The sequence below is a fragment of the Hyperolius riggenbachi genome, chromosome 7 (assembly GCF_040937935.1).
Source record: "Hyperolius riggenbachi isolate aHypRig1 chromosome 7, aHypRig1.pri, whole genome shotgun sequence".
Lineage (NCBI taxonomy): Eukaryota > Metazoa > Chordata > Amphibia > Anura > Hyperoliidae > Hyperolius > Hyperolius riggenbachi.
This window is the reverse complement of record NC_090652.1, coordinates 159,741,510-159,766,451: the sequence shown is the minus strand read 5'-3', so window position 1 is coordinate 159,766,451 and position 24,942 is coordinate 159,741,510. Positions and strand designations below refer to the sequence as shown.

Here is a 24,942-nt window from a genome sequence, read left to right as displayed (position 1 = left end):
AGTGGGGGACAGCATAAGTACTCTAACCGAGAAGGGCATATGAAGTACAGTAAAACCTGTAAAAGGGGGAAAGATGAGGTCAGTCAAAACACACAGAGTGACTGCAATAACAGAGTTTAAAAAATTATCAAATATATAGTAGACGGAGAATAGGATTGCTCCCATGAACCAGGGAGGGTCCGGATAAGTACACCATTTTGGTTGTCTTGTAAGCAGGTTAGCAAAATATCCAATGTGGATGGTAAAGTGAAGAAAATCAGATCACAAAATCAAATTGGTCCCAAATGAAGGCAGCGTATGAAGGCTTAGTAAAGGCTCCTCGTTAGGAGGAATACCTCAAAGCATAGCTGGGCAGAAGCAGTCTGAGCAGAACAATTCAGTCCTTAAAGAGCAAAAAGAATTGGCCCAAGGGAAAAGTTCCAACAGTAAAGTCTGCTGAAGCTAACATGGCGTCCGCAGCGCCATCTTTAAGTTCATATGGCCAGCATGGGGAACCATAAAAAATAAAAATATAAAAACAGTGCAATTTTAGGGAATGATAACCAACAGTACTAAGGTATACTTAGCTATCGGATAGCGTTGGGGACGCGGTCCGGTCCCGCTGTCGTCTGGATCCAGTTCTCCAAATCCTTTCTAGCCTTTGGGGAGGAGGAACAGGTGCCGGTAAAGCAGATGTGGATGGGGTAGGGAGTCGCTCCAGGCGGATGTTAGCCTCCTCTAGGATCTTTTAGCCCTCAGCGACACTTCTCCAATTTGGAAGGTAAGCTGGCAAGGAAAACCCCAACGGTAGAGGATTTTCTCCCTCATTAAGGTGAGGGTAATCTGTCGAAGAGAGCGCCGTTTCTGAAGGGTCATCGGGGCCAGGTCAGCGAACAGCTGGACTGATTGTGGAACCCCTGGTAGCGTAGTGAGACTCCGAGCCGCCGCCATCAGTTGATCTTTCACCTCCCCATAATGGAGTTTTAGCACAACTTCGCGGGGCAGGTTTGAGTTACGTGGTCGGCCTAGTGCTGTGTGTATTTTGTCCATGCGGAACATGGAGTGATCAAGCTGGGGTAACAAGGCCGCGAATAGATTAGTTGCTGCATCCTTGATTTCCGTGATCGATTCTGGTAGGCCCCGGATACGTAGGTTGGAGCGGCTGGCCCGATTCTCGAAGTCTTCGAGCTTATCTTCCAGCAAGTTTATTCTTTCTTCCTGGGCGTCCAGTCGTTTATGGTCATCTGCTAGGGCATCGACTATCTCATCATGGCGGGTCTCCAGGTCGTTCACTCTGTCACCAATGTCCCCGATCTGAGCAGTGATATCGCGGACCGCTGAGGCCAACTCTTGTTTAAAGAATGATTTCAGCTCGTGGAACTGGTCTGGCTGTGGACTTAGGTGAGCAGGCGAAGCAACAAGTTGAGCTGAGGAGGGACCCGATGCAGAACTCTCCGGGGAGGAAGGAGCCGAGCCTCGTGCAGCGTCCTCCGCCATCTTGGATTCCAGCTTCTCGCGCTGAAGTTTTAAAAGAGCCTTAATTGTGCCAGGAGGCTTCAGGTGAGTTTTTGGCACCTTTTCGCTTTCCTCCCGTGCTCAGTAAGGGTCTGGTGTGCAGAAAGGTGAATCAGCTTTCCCCGAAAGTGCTAGTAAGGGCCCTTAAATCTTGGTCAGGCACGGAGCCGGCAAAGATCACATCCGTCCTCGCTGGCGCCGCGCATGCGCCCCCTCTCACTCTAATTTTAGAAAATAAACTTGATTTTTTATCTTTAAGCCAATCTGTGTGGAACCAATTTACTTATGTGTATGTTGTGTGAATGTGGGAGAAAAGCAAAGTGCCCAGAGGAAGTCAATGCAAACACAGCGCGAAAATACAAACTCTCTGGAGACAGTGGGCCATATGCAATTCCCTTTTTCTCTTAAAGGGACTCAGAGCAGTGCAGAAACTATGGAAAGATGCATATCATTTTAAAGCTCTCTTTCTCCTCTTTCCAATGATATACAAACCACCGCCCTACGCCTTTTAGTTTTCGCTATTTTCACGATCGAAATTGCAGCAGCTGCGACTTCGATAGCAAAAATAGAGAAAACTAAAAGGCGTAGGGCGACGAAAGAGGAGAAAGAGAGCTTTAAAATGATATCCATCTTTCCATAGTTATATTGTATTACACAGAGCGACTTTTTCTCAAAGTCAGCAGCTCCATTCAGCAGAAAAAGGCGCCCTGTGTAATACAATGTAACTATGGAAAGATGGATATCATTTTGAAGCTCCCTTTCTCCTCTTCCTGACGACACCTAAATAGTCGCCCTACGCCTGTTTGTTTTCTCTATTTTCGCGATCAAAGTCACGGCCGCGGCAATTTCGATGGCGAAACTAGTGAAAACTAAAAGGCGTAGGGCATCGGTTTATATATCATTGGAAAGAGGAGAAAGAGAGCTTTAAAATTATATGCATCTTTCCATAGTTTCTGCACTGCTCGGAGTCCCTTTAAGTTGTCTCCTAGGTGAAATTTTTACACCTTAGTAAAAAAAATGGCTTTTAAGCAACTAGCAAGCAAGAAAACACTCAGAATAATGTTGACTTAGGGACTGAAATCTTTAAATATTTATATCAAGAGGGTATAACACTGTTACTTTATAAATTATGGGCTTGTAATTAGGGATGGACGCAAAACTGAAAAAAATGCACCTTTATTTGCAAATAAAATATTGGCGCCAAACATTGTGATAGGGACATAATTTAAACGGTGTAATAACTGGGACAAATGGGCACATAAGTTACATGGATTTTAATTACAGTAGCATGCATTATTTAAAAACTATAATGGCCGAAAACTGAAAAATAATAATTTTTTTTCCCCAAATGTTTTCCTATTTTCCTAATAAAACACATTTAGAATAAAATAATTCTTGTCATAATGTCCCACCTAAAGAAAGCCTAATTGGTGGTGAAAAAAACAAGATATAGTTCATTTCATTGCGATAAGTAATGATAAAGTTATAGACGAATGAATGTAAGGAGCGCTGAAAGGTGAAAATTGCTCGGAGGCTGAAGGGGTAAAACCTCTCAGTTGTGAAGCGTTTAAGAACTCAGTTCAGCAATAGGATATGGCCCCTGGTGCCAATTTTTTTTACAGACATCTCCCCCCCCCCCCCTCCGCCCCATACTAAGTGCATTGCGGCAACATTTCTGGGAAAAGGAGTGTGTGCAGGGCGCAAAGGGTGCAGCGGAAACACTGGACATTACCATGACAGAACGTGGGTGGAGCTAACTGTAACCTAACAGTGTAACTCGTGGGCAATGGGCAGAGTTTTCTCCCAAAACACAGTTAGGCAAAGTACAGAGGATAAATCTGAAGAAACTACGGGATGCTATCATGCCACCATGGACTGAAGAATGTCAGGAAGAATTAAGGCAGTTCTGAAGGCAAAAAAAGGGGTCAAACTCAGGGAAATAAATCAATTTTCCTGTTGTTGTTTTTTTTGGTTCATGCCTAGTATTTAGTAATCATAAGCCCCCAAAATGTCAAATGCTGTAACAATAACCCCAAAGTATCAAATGCAGCCTCCATGAAATAATAAATGCAGAAAAAACATCACCTCTGGAATATGAAATGCAGACAAAAGTTACCTCCCATGCATGCAATACAGCAAAAATGTGAAATCATGCCCCCCCCCCTTGTATTAGGCAGCCCCCACAGAAAAGCAAAATGCCCCCCTTGTATTAGGCAGTCCCCGCCCAGTGTAGCCAGATGTCTCCCCTTGTATAAGCCAGCCCTCCAGTGTAGCCAGATGTCCCCCCTTGTACATGCCAGCCCCCAGTGTAGCCAGATGTCCCCCCTTGTATAAGCCACCCCCCCCCAGTGTAGCCAGATGTCCCCCTTGTATAAGCCAGCCCCCCAGTGTAGCCAGATGTCCCCCTTGTATAAGCAAGCCGCCAGTGTAACCAGCTTCCCTACCTTGTATAAGCCAGCCCCCAAGTGTAGCCAGATGTCAGCCCCTTGTATAAACCAGCCTCCAGTGTAACCAGATGTCCCCCCTTGTATAAGTCAGCCCCCCAGTGTAGCCAGATGTCCCCCTTATATTACGCATCCTACCAGTGTAGTCAGATATCCTACCTTGTATTAGGCAGCCCTCCCATACAGCTAGATGTCCCCCCTTGCATAAGGCAGCCCCCATCCCCATATGCAGAGCTGTGTGCACAGAGAAAGATTGTATAGTTACTTGTCTCGGCACCACAAGGATCCATCATCTTCACTCTGTCCCACAGTCCCTCTGTCTCCTCCAGTGGCACAATAATGAGAGGCACCACTAGAGGGCGTAATAGAGAGGAGACGGAATGAGGACGATTCTCGCTGTGGCAAGATAGGTATCGGTAACTATACCAGCTCGCTTCCGTCCGTGTGCACAGCTCTGCATGTGGCCAGGCGAGGGGAGGTATCGGCGAGCCTCTTCCTTCCCTAATGGCACCCCTCTCTTCCTAACACTGGGGGTGGCCCACACCAGCCGCTACCCCGTCAGGACGCCTCTGCGTGTGGTAAACTTAAATACATTAATTTTATGTTTTTCTCGGCTGGCCCTCAGTTAAGGGGTAACTACTTTTGTGAACAATAAATGATTGCTATACAAGTAATTTTAAAACGTTGTGCTATTATTACCGTATATTTCAACTTTAGAGTTCAGCTGCAATCATTTTTGTAGGATACATTCCGTAAACCCTGGCAACAGTTTATGGCTTGGGGTAAAGCCCCATGCTCACCGCCCGACTCAGTGGCGCACGGAGGGGGTTGTTCTGAGTGTCTAGAACAACCCCCTGCACCGGGACCGGAAGTGGGGCTGCCGCATGGCCCGGCCGGCTGGGGAGAGAAGACAGAAGAAAATGATGGAGGCGCCAGCCGCGCTAATAAGGGATGCGGGAGCTTTATTCCTCCCTCCCTCCCTCCCTCCCTCCCTCCCTCCCTCCCTCTGAATGCCCCCACCTGCGGTGAATGTGTGCCGGCTCCCCCATGAGTGTGTGCGCAGCGGAGCGGTAGGTCCTCTTACCGCAGATCAGGCGCACCAGCAACTGGAGTCTCATGCTTCCTGTTTACCATGACGTCACAGGAAGCATGAGACTCCAGTTGCTGGTGCGCCTGATCTGCGGTAAGAGGACCTACCGCTCCGCTGCGCACACACTCATGGGGGAGCCGGCACACATTCACCGCAGGTGGGGGCATTCAGAGGGAGGGAGGGAGCGAGGAATAAAGCCGGTTCCCGCATCCCTTATTAGCGCGGCTGGCGCCTCCATCATTTTATTCTGTCTTCTCCCCCAGGCAATCTTCTCCCCACACAGGGGGCGGGCACCTTCCTTCACCTATCTTATACTGGGGGGCATATACCTATCTAATCTATCCTGGGGGGCATATACCTATCTACCCTATACTGGGGGGCATATACCTATCTAATCTATACTGGGGGCATATACCTATCTAACCTATACTGGGGGGCATATACCTATCTAATCTATACTGGGGGGCATATACCTATCTAATCTATACTGGGGGCATATACCTATCTAACCTATACTGGGGGGCATATACCTATCTAATCTATACTGGGGGGCATATACCTATCTAACCTATACTGGGGGACATATACCTATCTAATCTATACTGGGGGGCATATACCTATGTAACCTATACTGGGGGGCATATACCTATCTAACCTATACTGGGGGGCATATACCTATCTAACCTATACTGGGGGGCATATACCTATCTAACCTATACTGGGGGGCATATTCCTATCTAAGCTATACTGGGGGGCATATCCCTATCAAACCTATACTGGGGGGCATATCCCTATCAAACCTATACTGGGGGGCATATACCTATCTAACCTATACTGGGGGGCATATACCTATCTAACCTATACTGGGGGGCATATACCTATCTAACCTATACTGGGGGGCATAGCCCTATCTAACCTATACTGGGGGGCATATCCCTATCAAACCTATATTGGGGGGCATATACCTATCTAACCTATACTGGGGGACATATACCTATCTAATCTATACTGGGGGGCATATACCTATCTAACCTATACTGGGGGCAACTATATGGGCTACCTATACTGGGGGGGACCTATAGCTGGCTACCTATACTGCGGGCACCTATACCTGTCTCCACGTTGGGGGCGCATTTTACGCCCTCACCCTGGGTGCAATTTAGCCTAGAAACTGCTAGTATTTGGCTCCACCCACACCATATTTTGGCCACGCCCACACGCCACTTTCAGGAACCCCCCCCTTGGAAATCCTGGATTTGCCCCTGCGACTGGTCCTGTGACGTCCCCTTCACAATGGTCGTCAAGCGGCGTTTCTTCCTCTAGGCGGGTATGCACGACGTCATGCGACACTACACGTCGGGAGTGAAGGAGACTTCAAGTGATCGCGTTACTTTGCTCGGGAGTTGTTGGGAATCTTAGATATTCGCCGTGATTTGCCATGACGGTCGTTATTGCGACGCTAGGCGACCTTCACGTGGTTGTGTGACTGTATCCACGTTGCAATATTGCAGAAACAACTGCTCGGCGCTCAAAAAATCATAGGGAAAATTGCGACATGTGTACATAGCTTAGAGAGAATCTGTACTCTATTCTTACACTAAAAAGATACCATTCTATTCCTTATTTTCTCCTGGGCCCCTCAGTGCTGTTTCTGCCACTCTCTGCTGCAATCCTGGCTTGTAATTAACAGTTTTAGGCAGTGTTTACAAACAAACTAACCAGCTTGTGATAGGCTCACATAAACAGAGTGTGTGAGTGTACATACTTACGGGCAAGATTTCTGGCCTGTCGCTAGCACATGGGAGCGTGTGCGCGACAGGCCATCGACAGCTCGTCGCCAGGTCCCTCCGCATACACACGGCGGAGGGACCTGGCAACTGACGCGAAGGAAGCTGTCGCTGATGTTCCTCCCCCCGCCAGAAGCTCAGGGTATTCCCTGCTGGTTGCTGTCGCTAGTCCGCATACTCACGCGGACTAGCGATAGTTGCGACGGTTCGGGGTGCGCGCCCGTGTTGCGCCTCATACTCACGGGCGACATGTCGCCACAACGCGCGAGCCGGGTGTTGCGGCAACAATTGTAGCCCATGAGTATGGGCCATAAGTCATACAGAGTGTGCAGGGGGCCTGCAGAGGGTGTGTATCGCTTCTATTCAATCACAAGCAGCCCTGCACATTCCACACATTCAAGCCTTAGCCCGACAGACACGACAGAGGAAAGGAGATAAGATTTATTACATAGACAGTGCAATTAGGAAAGGATGCAGTAAGCCAGAGCACATTAGAACAGGCGTAGGAACTTATAGGATAGAAGAACAATTTGTTACAGAGTCTCTTTAAGCGATATCTGGATTTTTTTTCTGTTTTACTCATTAAAAGTCTGAGCAAAGCAGAAAGCTAAATTGGTTGCTCCCTTTGTGTTCCCACAGATTTGTATGGTTTACTGCAATGACACATTCAATCCACAGGGAGGACAAGACCTCAAATCCATAGAAATGGCTATGCTTATGCCACAGTTGGAATTTTCACTCCCACCTCAGTAACAGCTGACAGTTCCACTGAAGAATATAGAAAGCTCCAAAGCAGTGATTCAGAAAAAAACTGCATCAAAATGCTGGTATCTGTCCGTAATAAAGCTTATTAGAACACTTGAAATATACAAAGATGATCTGATGAGGATTATTTTTTCTTTAGGGAAACTGCAGATATCTTTAATGATCAGCTATCCTCCTGGACACTTCGGACAAATCTAAAACGACAATTTAGATTTTGATTCATGAATCAATTGCCAGATAAAATGATTAATTGCTAGGCATGTAATTTCCCTGTGGAGAAATCTGTCCTTTCATCTTGGAAAACTCAAATCAAGAAATCGGACACATATTGAAAACTCAAAGACTATAAAAAATGAATAACATGGAATTTGAAAAAGTACATGACCTATTTACAAGTGCTTGAGTTTAAACTATGAACAGCAAAGGGAACAAATTAAAAACCTATTTCATACATCAGCTTACTTTCTTTCAAAGGATTAGTCTGAAATTCAAAACACTAATGAGCTCAGAAGGTGCTCTATGATAGTTCTAACTGTACAGCTTTATATAATATGTATTGCCACTGTGCTGATTTCAAGATTTTTTAGTAAACTTGCAACCAGTACAGAGGATTCAGCATAAATAACACATTTCTATCTATGTTTTTTAACAATACTAGAGGGGTCCAGAAACCATTTATTTTTATGTATTTTTTGCCACCCTAAGTCTAAGCGAGCTTGGGTCTTCACCAGCGCACCCCTCAAAGAATTATGAGCCATCACCCCTAATGGGCCATCACGCCTAATGGGTGGTGGACTACTTTGCTGACTGGTGCTCGCCAGGTCACGAGCCCCAGGACTACCGCACCAGTAATGAGAAGAACAGAAGGGTATCTTGCTGATAAGGAATGAGTACAGAACAGGACAAACTGAACAAACTAACTGAATAGTGCAGGTGGGATAAGATGGATGGGACAGGCTGGATGGGAAGGACTGGGCGGGACAACCTGAACAGGACAGGTAGGAAGGGACAGGCTGAACGGGGACTAGCTGAATAAGTACCAAAGTACTAGGCAGGAGCCACTGGATAACTACCGAAGTACTAGAATGTGCAGCCTGGAGAAGACATCCTGGAAGGGACAGACTGGGCTGTACTGACAGGGCTGTATTGACAAGGACCTTACTGACGGGGTCATATACATGGGCCTGTACTGTCAGGGCAGACAAGGGACAGTAGACAAGTGACAGGACAGGCGTGACAAGACTGACGTAACAGGACTAGAAGGGCTTGGACGGACAGGCAGGGAGCAAGACTGACTGGCAAGTAACAGACAAGGGACTCACAGGCAAGGGTCTAACTAACAGACTGACAGGCAGGCAGTGAACAGGGAAGAGGTAGAGATGGCGTGGGAGCATGACGCGTCTGTATAAAATGATGCAACAGCGCTGGACTGATGAGAGTTCAGGGTTTAAATACCTCGACTCCCGCTGCTGGAACATCTCGATACCGTGCGTTCACCTAGTCATCGAGGACTCCGATCCCAGAAGTCCACCAGGTTGGCATCTCTCTGCCATTGAAGAGTTACCGCTGGACTTGGGGGTAGCGAATGGTGTTACAGTCCCTCAGGAGGTAAGGGATTTCAGTACTTGCATTCATCCATTTTAAGATGTTTTGCTTTTGTAGACAGATGTGGTCTTTGAGATTGCACATGAAGTACTCATCTCAGTATACTTGTAGTTAAAGAGACTCCGTAACAAAAATTGCATCCTGTTTTTTATCATCCTACAAGTTCCAAAAGCTATTCTAATGTGTTCTGGCTTACTGCAGCACTTTGTACTATCACAGTCTCTGTAATAAATCAACTTATCTATCTCTTGTCAGACTTGTCAGCCTGTGTCTGTAAGGCTGCCAAGTTCTTCAGTGTTGTGGTTCTGCTATGAACTCTGCCTTCCAGGCCCCTCTATGCACACTGCCTGTGTGTTATTTAGATTAGAGCAGCTTCTCTCTTCTCTCTTATCTTTTACAAGCTGGATAAATCGTCCTCTGAGCTGGCTGGGCTTTCACATAGTGAGGAATTACAGACAAGGGCAAAGCTGTTTGCAGGAAGAAAAGAGCAGCCTGAAACTTCAGTGCATGAGAGATGCAGGGGGAAAGAAACACACAAATGATCTCTTGAGATTCAAAAGGAAGGCTGTATACAGCCTGCTTGTGTATGGATGTATTTTCTATGTGCGGACATACTGTACATCAACCTACTTCCTGTTTTGGTGGCCATTTTGTTTGTTTATAAACAAACTTTTTAAAACTGTTTTTAACCACTTTTAATGCGGCGGGGAGCGGCGAAATTGTGACAGAGGGGAATAGGAGATGTCCCCTAACGCACTAGTATGTTTACTTTTGTGTGATTTTAACAATACAGATTCTCTTTAAGCCTTTACTTGGTCATCAAACAGGAATAACAGAAGAACTCAGCAAACTGGAAGCTATACTACATGGTGCAATATATATCGTGCCATTTAGAATTTTCTCAGTTGCTGACACACTAGTTCTGGGAATGTATCTGTAATTCATGAGCAGTGAGGTATGCAGAATATGTCAGCCAAAATGTTTGATAAGAAACCAAATTCATAGGACAGCAAATTCATTTTTGCAGCATTTTTAGCTAACTAGTGAACCCTTTTTTCCCGCTTTTGATGAAACATGATTAAGCCTCAAGACCCAGAGACTAAAAAGTAGTCCTTTCAGCGATGTAACATGGGTTTTCCAAGGCCAAAGATAATTCAAGACAGTGAGATAACAGTATTAGTCATGACCATGTTTTTGGGATAAAGAAGGTATTTTGATAATCAACTGTCTACTCTTCAGGAGGGTCAAACAGTTAATGCACAAGAGTTGCTAAAAGAAAACAGTTGAAACAAGCTTCAGAGATGTGTTCTCTTTTTGTAGGTGAATGCACCAGCCCACAAGGCTGGCAAGATGATGAATGTTTTTGGGGTTTGAATACATAGACCTTTCATTCCACTCATCATCTTACTGCATCTATTTCATTTTTTAAAGTTTAAGGCTCCCTGCACACTGCAAATCCGATTTACGATTCCGATTTGCAATTCCGATTTTCCATGAATGCTCTCAACAGAAAAATGCAAAAAAAAAAAACCCTAAAAAAAACGCAGCATGCAGTGACGATTAAAAAAATCAGATTCCGAATCGCATGTAAAAAAGGATTAAAAATCGGAATTGCATGCAGTGTGCAGGGAGCTTTTAAGAGAGAGTCCTTTTGAAGGAGTCAAAGGAGTTGATAGTAGTAGAACTATAGCGCTTCAGTGAGCCGACATCAGAATTTTCAGGGTTAACAAAACTTTGGAAATGATATGCCAGGTTTGTAGAACTTCATGGTGATTATGTGGAATGACATATACGTTATGTAGTTCTAGGTCATTTTCCTTTTTTCAACACCCTCTAATACAGCATTCCACCTACTTCAGGCTCACTAATTATATTGTAGCAAGTAGACCACTGGATCATTATTACCAAGAGAACCCAATCCAGTCAAAAAATGCCTAAATCAGGTTTTGTTTATTCTTATTAAGTTGGGTTAGACTGAATTTGTTTTCTTTATTCAGCACTAGTTCCCTAATTCCTGGACAGCAGTTCCTGTATAGAGCTGAGCTGCATGTTATTTCTCTGAAGTCTTTTCTATACCAGTGACCCTATTCCGTCAGACTCAGCATTTTAAAATGTCATTTCTCAGAACACTCTTTACAGATGAAAATCTTCACACCGCGCATATTTAAAAAGTGATTATTAAGTAAATATTATTTTCAGTGGAATGTTTTAATTACACTAAATAAAATAGGCAGATTTTCCTTGATTTTATGGAAAGTGTGTAACACAGCAAGGTTCTAGATAGATGAGTTTAGAATACAACTAGAATCAGAATATATATTGTGGATTTCATCACAAATAAAGACATTTTGTTCAGTTTCTTTTATAACCACCAGCAAGTGAACCAGTATAACAAAGTTGAATGCAATAGCCCTACGATAATGCAGAGTATATAACCCTGCTCAGTCTGTAGAACATAAGGAGGATTTTCTTTCATTGTGCTGGATAAGAGAGGAAAATGGAAAACCACATACCTTCATCTATATTAGCATTATATAGTCTCTGATGGATTATTGTGAGTGGCAAAACATGGGATGTCTAAGCTCTTTCTTCCATTATTTTTTTTATTCAAAGACAGTTTCATCTGGGGAGAGTGGATTTTTTTTTTTAAACCAAACATGTTTCCATGTTCATGTCTAGTTTATATTATCCCTTCTAATTCCACTGAAATAGTGGATTGTGGATTTATCCTTCATGCCATTTGAGTTTGGAGGATATCAATTGCTTTTCAGTACTACTTGTAAATTATGAAAAATAATGCAACTTCAGGCTGGCTACAGTTCCTGTAATGTGGTCTGCTGGCTTATAGTAAATACATGATTACCTGCAATGACCTTTTTTATGTATTGGTGATATTTGGACAATTTAAACGGATGACCGAGATAAACAGATGAAATCGCACAGGATTCAAGAGTTACACAAATGAAGAATTTCAAAAGGGAAAAAAAATCCGATCTGTGCTGCTACTCTTTGTGTTCAGCAATAGGCTGATGTGACCATTCTGCTGTCTATAATGTAGTGGTCTGTAGAATGAGACTCAGAATATTAAAAAATCTTTTTTAAAGTGCTGTGGAGTCAGAGTCGAGGAGTCAGAGCAATTTTGGGTACCAGGAGTCGGTGGTTTCCTAAACTGAGGAGTCTGAGGATTTTTGAACCAAATCCATAGCCTTTGGAAAAATTAGACTAAGGAGTCAGAGTCATGGAGTCGGAATAATTTTGGGTACCTGGAGTCAGAGTCTGTGGTTTCCTAAACTGAGGAGTCCGAGGATTTTTGTACCGACTCCACAGCTCTGCTTTATAGCAAAGTTGTTGATAAGGCTCCATATTTAAGCCTTGTTCAAATTATTGGCTGGAGGGGCCATCTTTGCCCAGGATGTAGCAATTGTATGAGTTCCCCTCCAAGTTTTGCTGCAGTTATTTAATAAACCAGTATGTAGAATTGTTAATCAACAATTGGTGGCCAAGCCCATTGTTCCCCTATTGCTGCTGGTGCCACAATTCCTCCCTCCTTTCTTTATAGTCACACAGCATGTCACTAGGCAACAGCATTGGGGCCGAACAGTGTCACCAGAAAGATCAAGTTCGATCCTGGTGATTGACACATATTACGGTGAAATTGTGTGCATGTACCCACTTTTAGCCTTACCACCTTGTCAGCACTTTAAAGCAGACCTGAATTCAGAACTTCATCTCTGCTCTAAACACAGCAGCATAATAACCTTTTAAGAAAAACATAACTTTGTTACAGCTGATTCAAATCCTGCAATAAATCTCCAGTTTGTCTACTTTATGCTTTCATGGAAGCAGACATATTGCGAACATCCTGTGTTTATCAATTTGCTCTCTGCCCTGGCAGGAGCTGACACAGCGAAGAGATCAAATTACAGCTTGTGATTCGTCTCAGATGAGGAGGAATTAGACAGGCTGAACTCTCTAAATACATACAGGGTGCATTTGCCTGTTTTACTTCTATCCTGTGCAAGAGTTCAGGTCCACTTTAAAAAAGAGCTGACATTTATGCTTTAAAGTGAACCAGAGACGTTGGGGGAAAGCTGGTATACATACATGGGGCTTCCTCCAGCCCCATACACACGGATCACTCCCACGCCGCCGTCCTCTGCTGCCTGGATCCGCCGGCACCGGGTCCCATCGTTGCCGCAGACGCGCCCAATTGTCCGCATCACACGGAGCTCCCTCCATATACGTACGCATGAGGCTGCTTACTGCGCAGCCTCATGCGTACGGGTATGGAGGGAGCCCCTGTGATGCGGACAATTGGCCGCGTCCGCCGGAAGTGACGGGACCAGATACCGCCGATCCAGGAAGCGGAGGATGGCGGCGTGGGAGTGATCCAGGCTTATGGGGCTGGAAGAAGCCCCAGGTATGTATAAAAGCTTGCTCTTTTTTTCATCACCGTTCCTCTCTGGTTCCCTTTAAGCACTGTAAGACAAAGGCCTCAATTCACTAAACATGACCTCATTGGGTAATGCAGAAAACCGCTTATTTTACTGATCACCTTGCCAAATGCCAATTCACTAAACCTATTAACACAGTGAAAAGTAAAATTACCAACTAGTGTCAAGAAATTGCAATTCACAAAGATTAAATCATTCAGTAATTTATGTAAGTGTTCTGTATTTATATACAATCTCAATGGGGTAACATTGACAGATGTAGCAGAAAGCCAATAGGTAGAGCCAGAGAGCTAATAGGGAGCCTCATTTGATCCACTACTTTGGAGGGCGGGACTTAAGAATGGCAGAGCAGGAGAAGGAGACATTTAAAAAGGATTTTCTGTATCCCTTTAGATGTGCATATCTATAAAATGGTATACAGAAGAGCTCCCTCTAGGGGCTGAAACCCATCTAAAGGGTTGCTGCGGATGCACTGGACAGAAAAAAACAAGACTCATGGCACTTGTGGGAAGACTTGCAGCTTCCTGCCTGACCTGCTGTTCTTATCTGTGCAAAAATGTGCCAATTATGTAAAAACAAAAATGTCCACATTTCCTCATTACTACTCAGTATACAGGGGGCACGCTTCCTACAAATGAACTTTTGCTAGTTAGGTGAAAATACATTTGTGGATTATGTGACCATAGTTCGTGAAGATTGCTGTAACGATCTGTGTAACACAGAGAGGATCTGATTACCGGTGATCTGCAGTATCACCGAGAATACAGATATATACCTGATTATTGATGGTCTGCAGTATCACCGATAATCAGATATATTTCTAACCTCTGGACACCTGAGTAGTATGAGTGTTTGGTGCAACAGTAGTACTTTGAGGAGAGCACCCGTATAGAGGGTGCTAGGCAGTACGAGATACTGCTCAGAGATCAGGTTCCTTCCAAAGGTCTGATGCTCCCCAAGGGGCGGAGCCAGGCTGAGAGTGGGAAGGACCAGAGAGTGAGTGACACCAAAGGTGAAGTGTCACTGACAGGTCTGTGAACTATCTCCCAACAGGAAAGATAGTTCTCGAGGTCGGACAGGCCAGGTCGGTAACAGACAGACAGCTCAGATACAGATACAGGAGACAGATACGGAATCTTAAGACAAGCAGGGTTCAGCAACAGAGTATCAGATATAGCGAAGTACCAATTCAGAGATCAAGAGAGTGGTCAGGAGAGCAAGAAGTCATAACAGATATAAACAATGCCTAATCTTTAGGTGTGAGCTCCGTGATCCTCAACACCCTGGAACTAGTCTGATATATAACAGAATGGTAATACAGTTCCCTAGTCTTGGGTGTGAGTTCCTTGATCATCAACACCCTGGAACTAGTCTGAAGTAATAACAGAATGGTAATACAGTTCCCTAGTCTTGGGTGTGAGTTCCTTGATCATCAACACCCTGGAACTAGTCTGATATATAACAGAATGGTACTACAGTTCCCTAGTCTTGGGTGTGAGTTCCTTGATCATCAACACCCTGGAACTAGTCTGAAGTAATAACAGATATTATCACAGATACTGACAAGGTCTGAGTGCTACCACGTAGTGATCGCACCGCCAGACACCAGAGAAATGACCAGCACCCAGTATATATACACCAGCGCTCTCCAGCGCCTCCCCTAAGTGCTGGACCAATGAAACCTGGAGGAATTGTCAGCTGACCGCTGGATCAGCTGACACCCTTCTGACTGTCATAAAGGCTCTGCCTCTCAACACGCGCGCGCGTCCTTCTGAACCTGTGTGGACTATCAGTCCCAGCCACACCAGACATGTGTTGTAATGTACCTGCTGGCTTGAACGCGGGGCCAGCCGCACCGCTGTCAGAGCATGCCGCGGTTTCCCCGCGTTCAGCCTCCCTGCTAGTGGTAGGCCCATGCATGCTAACCACCGTGTCAGACACGGAATCCGCCGCCCTGTTCACTGGGCATACGGCGGCTACTCCGCGCTCCGTCAGGCTGGTGGATGCAGGCCTATGTGCGCAAGCTGCCATGTGGGACGCGGAATTAGCCGCCTTGCTCCGAGTACTCGCGGCGGCTTTTCCGCGTTTTCTCACAATTGCATAGAAATTACATGAAATCAAGCTTAACCTCAAGATGGTAATTAGGATCAGACTCATAATTGGGAATATTATGCAGTAATTAACAAAAGCGAAATTACCCATTACGATTAGCGTTAAAGCTCACACCACAAATGTCTTGTGCTATGCATATACATATGCCTGAATAGCTGCAGGAGCTATATATAATGTTGCAGAATCTGGCATAGTTTGGGTTAGAGGAGGCATAGCTCTGGATAGAAGGTGGCTTAAATGAACTTCTTGCATGAAAGTCCAGTACAAATTGGGGACCTGCTAGCGCTTAGATCAAGTTTAAAAGCACAAAAAGTGGCCACTAATGATCCAATTTCTTAAACAATGGACCGTACAATCGATCGGATAGGGTAACTGTAACAAACTTACCTGGTGTGGTCTCTGCAAGCTGCTCTGATAGTTTGGAGCAGCTGGGGTGGCTCCCCTGTAGACGTGAATCAGAATGATGGCATCCACGCCATCCCTATAGATGTGGGTCAGCGTGTTGGTTCTGGCAGGACGCGCACAGCTCAGAGCTGTCTTTATAGGCTGAGGAGGGTGTCTGATGGGGTGTCAGCGGTGATGTCATTTCTGGGGGCTGTGCTTGTGCTCTGCCTCCTGGGTATTTAAGGCCAGAGTATTCACTTGCTTGTTGGCCTTGATACTAATCAGTTCGCTGGTTCTTGGCCTAGTCAGTGAGTTTTGAGAGCTACATTAATATATTGTGTAGACTGTAGACGCACAATATATATGTACTATAGTTAGTCAGTCTTGATTTTTTTGTAATTATATTATATATCATCGTAATATTTTGTAGTAACATCTTATTGTATATTTATCTGTGTACCGACCTCTTGCCTGCCTCTTGACCTCGCTCGTGTCTTGTCTTTCTGTACCACTGCCATCTGATACATGTGTTCGACTCGGCTTGTCCCTGACTTCGTTATTGCCTGATCCTTACAATACGAATGACATCTGACTTAAAAGTGTATGACCCTGCCTGTTTATTGACTACGATATTGCCTTGCTACTCTGTACCTCGATTCCTCTGACTTTGTGTACGACTACGGACTGTTCCTGACTACGTTTTACGTACTACTGTTTGTGTATACACTTGTACCTTACCTCATCACGTATAAGCGTAATAGTGCTGATTCATGATGAATGATCGTTCTATCGATCATTTAACAATATTTCCTTGCCGATAGGAGGAACCTCGGCTGTCACATGACAGCTGAGTTTACTGCCTCAGGTGGGCAGTGATTGGCTCGGGATGCGGGAAGCCACAGTGCAGAATCTACGCCGCATCAGAACTAGAGAGCCACAGATGTGGCTTAGATTCTACATTCTGCAGTCCTGAACCAGTTAATTAAAGCGTGTGCACACAGATGCAGGTTCAGGAAAGCATTTAAGTTCCTATCCCAGTATAAGTAAAGGCAAACATGTTAATTACGATAGTTAGATTTAATAATGTCCACATTTTTTCATCAACATCTCTGAATGTAACAGAGTTATCTTTAAAGACAGTAGAAAAGCAGGCTCTGTCAGGTAGAAACTAGTTATTATTAACACAACATCTGTAAGTTCATCTAAACCCACAAACAGGACAAAAAGCTGTTTTAGCAACTTTTTAAAGCTAACCACATGCAAGGGAAATACATTTTAAATAAATTGCAATATATAACATAACTGGCCAGACACAGTTTGATTTAAAGCATCCTTGAATTCTTTATTATAGTCAGTACTTTTTATGTGTACTGACTAACTTTACTATTATTGTATAAATAGTATATATATCTACTCAAGTGACTTTAATATTGATATATCGCAGTCCATCAGTTTGTTGGTATAACTTCAGAGTTTGTTATGTCCCAGCAATGATGATGTATTTAATCTTCCAGTTGATTATATCCTGAAAGATCCCGAAGAAAGGAACAGACTCTTTATCGCCAACATCCCTCGTTCGTTTCCTCTTCGGGTCATCCGTGCACCAGTACCATGGCACGCCTCATACAGTGAAACCCACCAATGGAATGAAGACCACCTGTTCACAGTAAACCCTATGATGCTGGAATTACAACGCCTCTGGATGACACAGTAAGTTGTACCATGTCTGAATGATCATTGAGTCTTAGTTATATTTACTGTATATACTCGTGGATAGGCTAATCCACAGATAAGCCTACCCCTGTCTTTTCTCTCAAGAGCTGGGAAAACTGTGTGACCTGCTTATGTGCCACTTCTCCCCAACCCCGTGTTGCTCCCTAGCTCCCCTTAGCCAGCCTGCATTATTGGAAGCATGTATATGCTGCTGAGTTGGAGCTTTAAGGCTTCACTGCTGTCACGTGACATTGAGTGCCTAATCTCTTGCTGGGAGTTTGAAGCTGCAGGGGGAGGCATTAGGACTGCTGTTGTAGCCAGGAGAGGTAACTATAGCTAGATGGCGGCCCGAAGGGGGAATAGTAATTAGCACCGCCGGGACTTTTGCAGCAGCGGGGTGAGACATTTATCGACCTTATCCTGCAGCCAAATTTGCCAGCGCCGTTTTTACATGTATGCAGTCTACGCAGTCACTATTAATGCTTGTGGGAAGTTTGGACTGCCCCCGTTTTTTATTTTTCTTCATTCTAGGTGTTGGGTGAAATGGTGGCCAAACACAATACATTAACATTTTTCAAATGCTACAATCAATCAGGTTGATAAAAATTGATTGTAAATCTTCAATTGAAAAGAAATGTAAAAAATGGTATGGCGTGTGGCCATCTTTATTTCACATCTTTACTGTAAAAAGCTAGTTACCATAGATGTGTCTCTCACCTGACTGTCCCTCTGATAAGACTCCTCCAGGAGAAAGCTACAGGGTAAGAGAATACTATTTGTATTACCACAAATTTCCACTAACTTTAATGTTAAATCTTTAAGCATTCTATCTCAGCCATTCTTTTACTCTTTCTGTACTTTGTATACTGCATATTGTCCCAATGGGACAAATCAGGTCAATACAGCGCTTGGCACTGAGCATGGGAGCTGGGCGCAGCCATAGCACTAGTGCTATGCTGCGCAGGGCGAGAAAGAGTAATTTGGGGATCCAGTGATTGCCAGACCCCGAGTTACATCTCCTCGGTGGGGGAATAGTAGGCCGTACGCCAATGGGACATTTCAATGCCGAACTGTTGTGAAAATTACTTTTTATCAAATAAAACTTTTTGAAACTAAACTGAGTCAATTCAGCAGCTGCTGCATTATTAACCAGTTGCCAGCTAACTGATCAGCAGCTACTCTATTCAAGTCGGAATAAATAACTGTATAATTAGGCAGTGCACCAGTGATTCTAGAATCTAGATGAATGCTTGGCACACAGTGGCATAATGGAATGATTAGTGATGTACTGGTAGCACAATTGTGGCGGAAGCACAACTGTGGCGCCAAACCCTGACTAAATATGCTATGTACCACTAGAATTACTTTGGAGCCAGTCTCCACTCACTTTGCCATCACTCTGTACTTGCAATGCTGTATAGGTGGCGAGTCTGGGAGTCCTAGGAAAACTAGTCTATACCATGACGCTTCATGCAGACTGAAGGATCTAAGAACCGTTTCACACTGAAGATTGCTAATTGCATCACAATTGCAATTACATTTACACCCAGCGATTTTACAGTGATTTTGCTGTTTAATACTTTAAAAGCAATTGTAATCACTGTAAAAATGCTACATGCAAGTTAAATGTAAATGCTTGGGAATACTCACTCTACTGTGAACTGTAACATGAAAATCTATGGACCATTATGTTACTATACAAATAGGGTACCATGTGCAGTGTCATAGCTGACAGCACCCCACATAGTGTAAGCAAACCCTTGCAGACTGTTTCAAATCAATGTGTAATTGCTCCACGTATGTGACCAATTTTCAGCATAGCTGAGCTTCAATCAAACATTTGGGTTGGCTATGGTATATATACAGTTGTGTTCAAAATTATTCAACCCCCACTGAAATTGAGTGTTTTTTCCAGTTTGACATTGATTTTGATCATTTCAGTCATCTTGTTTAAAATTAAATCAAACAGGCACTTGTAAGTCAGACACATATAACATAACATTTATAATGAAATAACCACAAATGTCTTTTCTTTGCTAACATCATTATCAGTTTTATTCAACCCCAAGTGACATTCATTCTTAGTACTTAGTACAACATCCTTTTCCAGTTATAACAGCTTTTAAATGTGAAGCATAGCTTGACACAAGTGTCTTGCAGCGATCTACGGGTATCTTAGCCCATTCTTCATGGGCAAAAGCCTCCAGTTCAGTCATATTCTTAATATTCAACAAAGAAATGAAAATGGTTGCGCATCTAACCAAGATGCACCTGACATTGCATAGGGCTAACAAGCCTTAACTGTGCTCATTGCAGTAGAACAGGTGCATTAGAACTAATGCATCTCACAATACAAATAATGGAAGCAAACCTATGCATTACACATTATTAACTTATTAGGGGACCTTACCCTTGTCTTATTGAGAGAGACATCAGTTCAGTAGCAGGGACGACTCGTGCAGCGTTCTCTCGGGGTCCCCACCCTAACCTACATTTAAAATCACCCAGCAATATGGGAACATGCTTACAGCATTGCCTTGGGAGCAGCAGGCCATATATAAAGCAGTCATATTCTTAGGCTTGGGCTCTGCAACTGCTTACTTTAAGTCCCACCCCACCAGTAGGCAAGGTGTCCATCACAAACCCGAGGCTTGGGAGACCTTGGACCTTTCAACAGGACAATGACCCCAAGCATACCTCCAAGTCCACTAGAGCATGGTTGCAGATTAAAGGCTGGAACATTTTGGAGTGGCCCTAGCAGTCACCAGACTTAAATCCGATTGAGAACCTCTGGTGGGACTTAAAGAAAGCAGTTGCAGAGCGCAAGCCTAAGAATGTGACTGAACTGGAAGCTTTTGCCCATGAAGAATTGGCTAAGATACCCGTAGATCTCTGCAAGACACTTGTGTCAAGCTATGCTTCACATTTAAAAGCTGTTATAACTGGAAAAGGATGTTGTACTAAGTACTAACAATGAATGTCACTTGGGGGTTGAATAAAACTGATAATGATGTGAGCACAGAAAAGACATTTGTGGGTATTTCATTATAAATGTTATGTTATATTTGTCTGACTTACAGGTGCTTCTTTGATTTAATTGTAAACAAGATGACTGAAATGGTCAAAATCAATGTCAAACTGGCCAAAACACTCCATTTCAGTGGGGGTTGAATAATTTTGAACACAACTGTATATTTTCTTTTACCTAGGGTGCTGACCATAAGATTAACTTGCCTATTGTATGGCCTCACACCATTGCTTTTTCTGCAATTCATTTAATGATTGCCTTGAAATAACAACCAGAAGTACTCAATAGAACATATACCATAAATGTAACCTTTGATTTTTATTTTTTTTTACATTTTTTGTAGATTTGAATTTAAACTCGTTTTCCACTTTGACAAATTCATTCAATTTTATTGAAAAAAAAATATTTGCAAAAAGCTGACTATTCCTAATTTTCAGGCTTTACATTCCATGGATGTGATCACTTTATCTTATGTTCACATTAGACTCTTAATATATGTAGTCAGAATTCCAGTCTGTGTGCCTATAAATCTTGCACAGACAATAGATGGTGTTTGAATGTGTAAAGCAAGATCTTTTTGGCTGAACTGCGATCACTGTACAGACGTGTAGGCTGAGGTCCGCTGAGCAGGCTTATTATTTCTGATGGAGAACAGAGGGCAGAGAACCAGGAGATGATAATGATATGCTACAGGATAATACAGTAGCGATTAATTAACAAATCCTGCACAGCCAACTGCTGTTCCTCCAAGTAAGATCAGCTCTAATGAACAGATGGCATATATGCAGAGTTATGATCATTACTGAATGCATTCGGAAGTGATTAGATCAAGTAATGATTATCTCATATTCGTACAGAACTTTAAAGTGATACTTAAGTAAAAAAAAATTGATGAGTTAAACAGCTGTATCTATCCTCCTACTCCTAAAATTTACTTTTAGATTTCCCAGTTTTATGTTGTGGTTAAAAACAAAGAAAAAGTAGATTTATTGTTTTGTCTCAGTTGAATGAAACAGTCTGTCCTGTGTCTCAGAGTGTTAAAATATATAAAGTATTGACTTTTTTTTATCTATCCCTTGCTCTCAGAAGCCCAGTTCTGTGCCAGGAAAGTATTTTATGGCCGTATTTCCTTACCAGTGAGGGATGCTATAGTTCAGTTGGGTCCCAGCTGGAGTAAATTGCATAACAGAATATTAACTATTTTAGGCAGAGAGAAAAGACAAGCAACACAGCATATTTATATTTGTGTGCTTGGCACTGTACATACACATGTCTATCTCATCATGTCACTTAAGCTTCCCTTTAAAGTGTACCTGAAGGGAAATAAGTGCCCCTATGAGGTACTTACTTCAGCTGGGGGAAACATGTGGATCCCAAAAAAGGCTTCCCCTGTCGTCCTCACCAGAGGGAATCCAGCGCAGGGACCCCCGAAGTGATGGAACAGAGTGGTAGGTATATACAGATAGGCACCCAGTATAGCAAGTTAGTACTGAAGAAAATGAGCAGAGATAAATCATATGTGTTAAACACGGAAATAACAGAGGCGCCAAAGTAGGATAAAACTGTTTAAAAAACGTTTAAAAGGAAGGGGGTGGGTGGATGCACCTCCTTCGGGTAAATAATGATCAGGCCAAATTAGCCGTTATAAATATAACAGTAACATTTATTAAAACATGTCTCCAGATGTGCAACGCGTTTCCCGGGCCAATATCCCGCTTCATCAGGCAATCAAGTGCAGAGAACACCAAGCTGATCATTCAAAAAGCCAGAGCCCCTCTTTACCTGAGGGAGGTGCATCCACCCACCCCCTTCCTTTTAAACGGCTTTTAAATGGTTTTATCCTGCTTTGGCGCCTCTGTTATTTCCATGTTTAACACATATCTAGTCCACCCTTTGGTGGAGGGGGGTTTCCCCAACTTTTTTCTATCTACGGAGAGCGACTATTTTAAACCTGAGTGGGGTCAGGTCCTAATTCTCCCCACCTGTCTGATCAGTGATTGCCTTTGAGGTGACCCACACCTGTGAGTATATTTCTTACACTAAAAATTTAAATCTAAAATGTTAGATTGGGCTCCCGGTTTCCATTTTTTGTCATTCAAGCAGAGATAAATCATAATCACCCACCAGGGGATGCAGCTTACAAAAAACAGAGAAAAACACAGAATGAATAAGGAAATCACAATACCATAGAGATCATCATGGCACACTACAGGCAGTGACATCTTGTGGTTGCCTTACTGTACTGCTATTAAAGTAATACTGTTGATATTTCTAACATGAAGATCCACGTGTCGCCACTTGTAGGGAGCCTCACGCAGGCACAGTATGAGCTTACCCTCGTACCCCAGCGGAAATAGCTGAGCTTGATTGGGTCCACTCTACTGTGCAGGAGCAAGCTGTGTGCGACTGTGCAATAGAGCGGACCCAATCGGCTATTTTCACTGGAGTCTGGGCGGAGAGCCGCTAGTGCGCCTGCACAGGTGCATGCAAATATTATGGCTCTGCAGTCTTCGGGAGTCTCGCAGCTGGATCCAACTGGCTGGGGGGGGGGGGGGGAATCCAGCAGAGGCTTCCCCTCCTGAGATAAGTATTCAACCTTCCCCCCTCCCTTCCCCGGGTACTTTTTTCCCTGCAGGTTTACTTTAGTCTGCAAAGTTCGTGGTGAGAATAAAAATATATACCCCCCCATGCCCACTATATACATTTCCGATATCTTAGCAAACAATACTAAGGCAGCTTACTTTTTAGATTCACTATTTCACCCCCTTAACACTTCAGTGTAATCACCTGTTCTTAGAAGAAGCTCCAATTGGCAGTGTCTGTAAAAGGACTATGAACCTAAATTTGTGAAATGAATTTCTCTATAGAGTCATGAATACTCCATATTCTTATAAATGGAACAGTCACTGTTTCCTACAAATGGTTGCCATGACTCCATGGAAGTATCATTTGGCATGTCGAGACTCGAGAGCATCATAGCTGGCTTTAAACTACTATGAAAATTTGAAATACAGTATGTTTTAATAACATTACATTACAAAATGGCTTGAAGTGTATATTTTAATAACAACACATTACAAATGGTTTAAGACACAGATTATTTCAAAAGTTTAACAAAAATATTGTTATGCCCCAAAGAGGAAGTCGGTATGAGAGTTAGAATAAGAATTGTTTGTATTTTGCTTCAGTAATTTGAATCATTCTCCAGGAATCATTGTAACTGCTCAGCAATGTAATCTAATGTCACAGCCCAATTTTATATTGCTCTTTTTATCATGGAAATTGGTTGGAGACCTTGCTAGGGTTGGCTTGTTCTGGATTACATGTTTTCAAAACACGTCACCACAGGTTTGTTTTTAGAACAGAAATAATTTGCTTTGCCCTGTGTGCTCTGTTCTAGGTTTGGTAATTTAAGGTTTGTACGCACTGATGAAATGCTTTCTGGCCACCTGCCTCTGCTTCCTGCTGAATTTGAAGAACTGATTCAAAAGCATTGCCTGGAAGCCCGAGCTATATTGAGAAATAAGTAAGTTCATTGTACACCAGCGTAGGCTGCATTCACAGAGCACATACAGCTACACCTAATGACAATGATTAACATTCAATTACCTGCCTAATACTCATGCACTATTGCAGCTACTCATTATTTGTAATCTTTAATCGTGTCATAAATGGTAACATAACACCGTATTATTCTGCTGCTAGAAGTTGCTTTTTACACAGTGTTTATTTTGAAACAAATCAGTCGGTATTCAATGGACTTTCTATATTACACAGTGATACATTAAACCTGAACCTAAGTCAGTTCATCAGCACATCAATATTTCATTATAAATAATCTGATCCAAGTGGAGGTGAAACCCCTTCTTGCCCCTATGCTCCAGTCAGGCCTAATCTCGCGTTACTGCTCAGCCCTAACCCTTTCTATATATGGAACTAAAAGCTTTCTAATATATCTCAATAGACCCTTGCCTGCCAGATCCCATTACTTCTCCCCATTGCTAGCCTTCACCTCCACCCTTTAAATAATGCTCAACACTAACTTACTCTGCAAATCCTAACAACG

The 24,942-nt window shown here is 43.3% G+C and overlaps 1 protein-coding gene across 1 annotated transcript in view; it reads left to right on the top strand.

Moving 5' to 3' along the window:
• Positions 1-24,942, top strand: part of DNAH3 (dynein axonemal heavy chain 3) — a 329,266-nt gene that overhangs the window by 207,090 nt on the left and 97,234 nt on the right. Inside the window, exons 7-8 of the mRNA XM_068244819.1 lie at positions 17,650-17,845; positions 24,277-24,402. Of these exons, the coding sequence (XP_068100920.1) occupies positions 17,650-17,845; positions 24,277-24,402 (322 nt within the window). The remainder of the gene's footprint in view (positions 1-17,649; positions 17,846-24,276; positions 24,403-24,942) is intronic.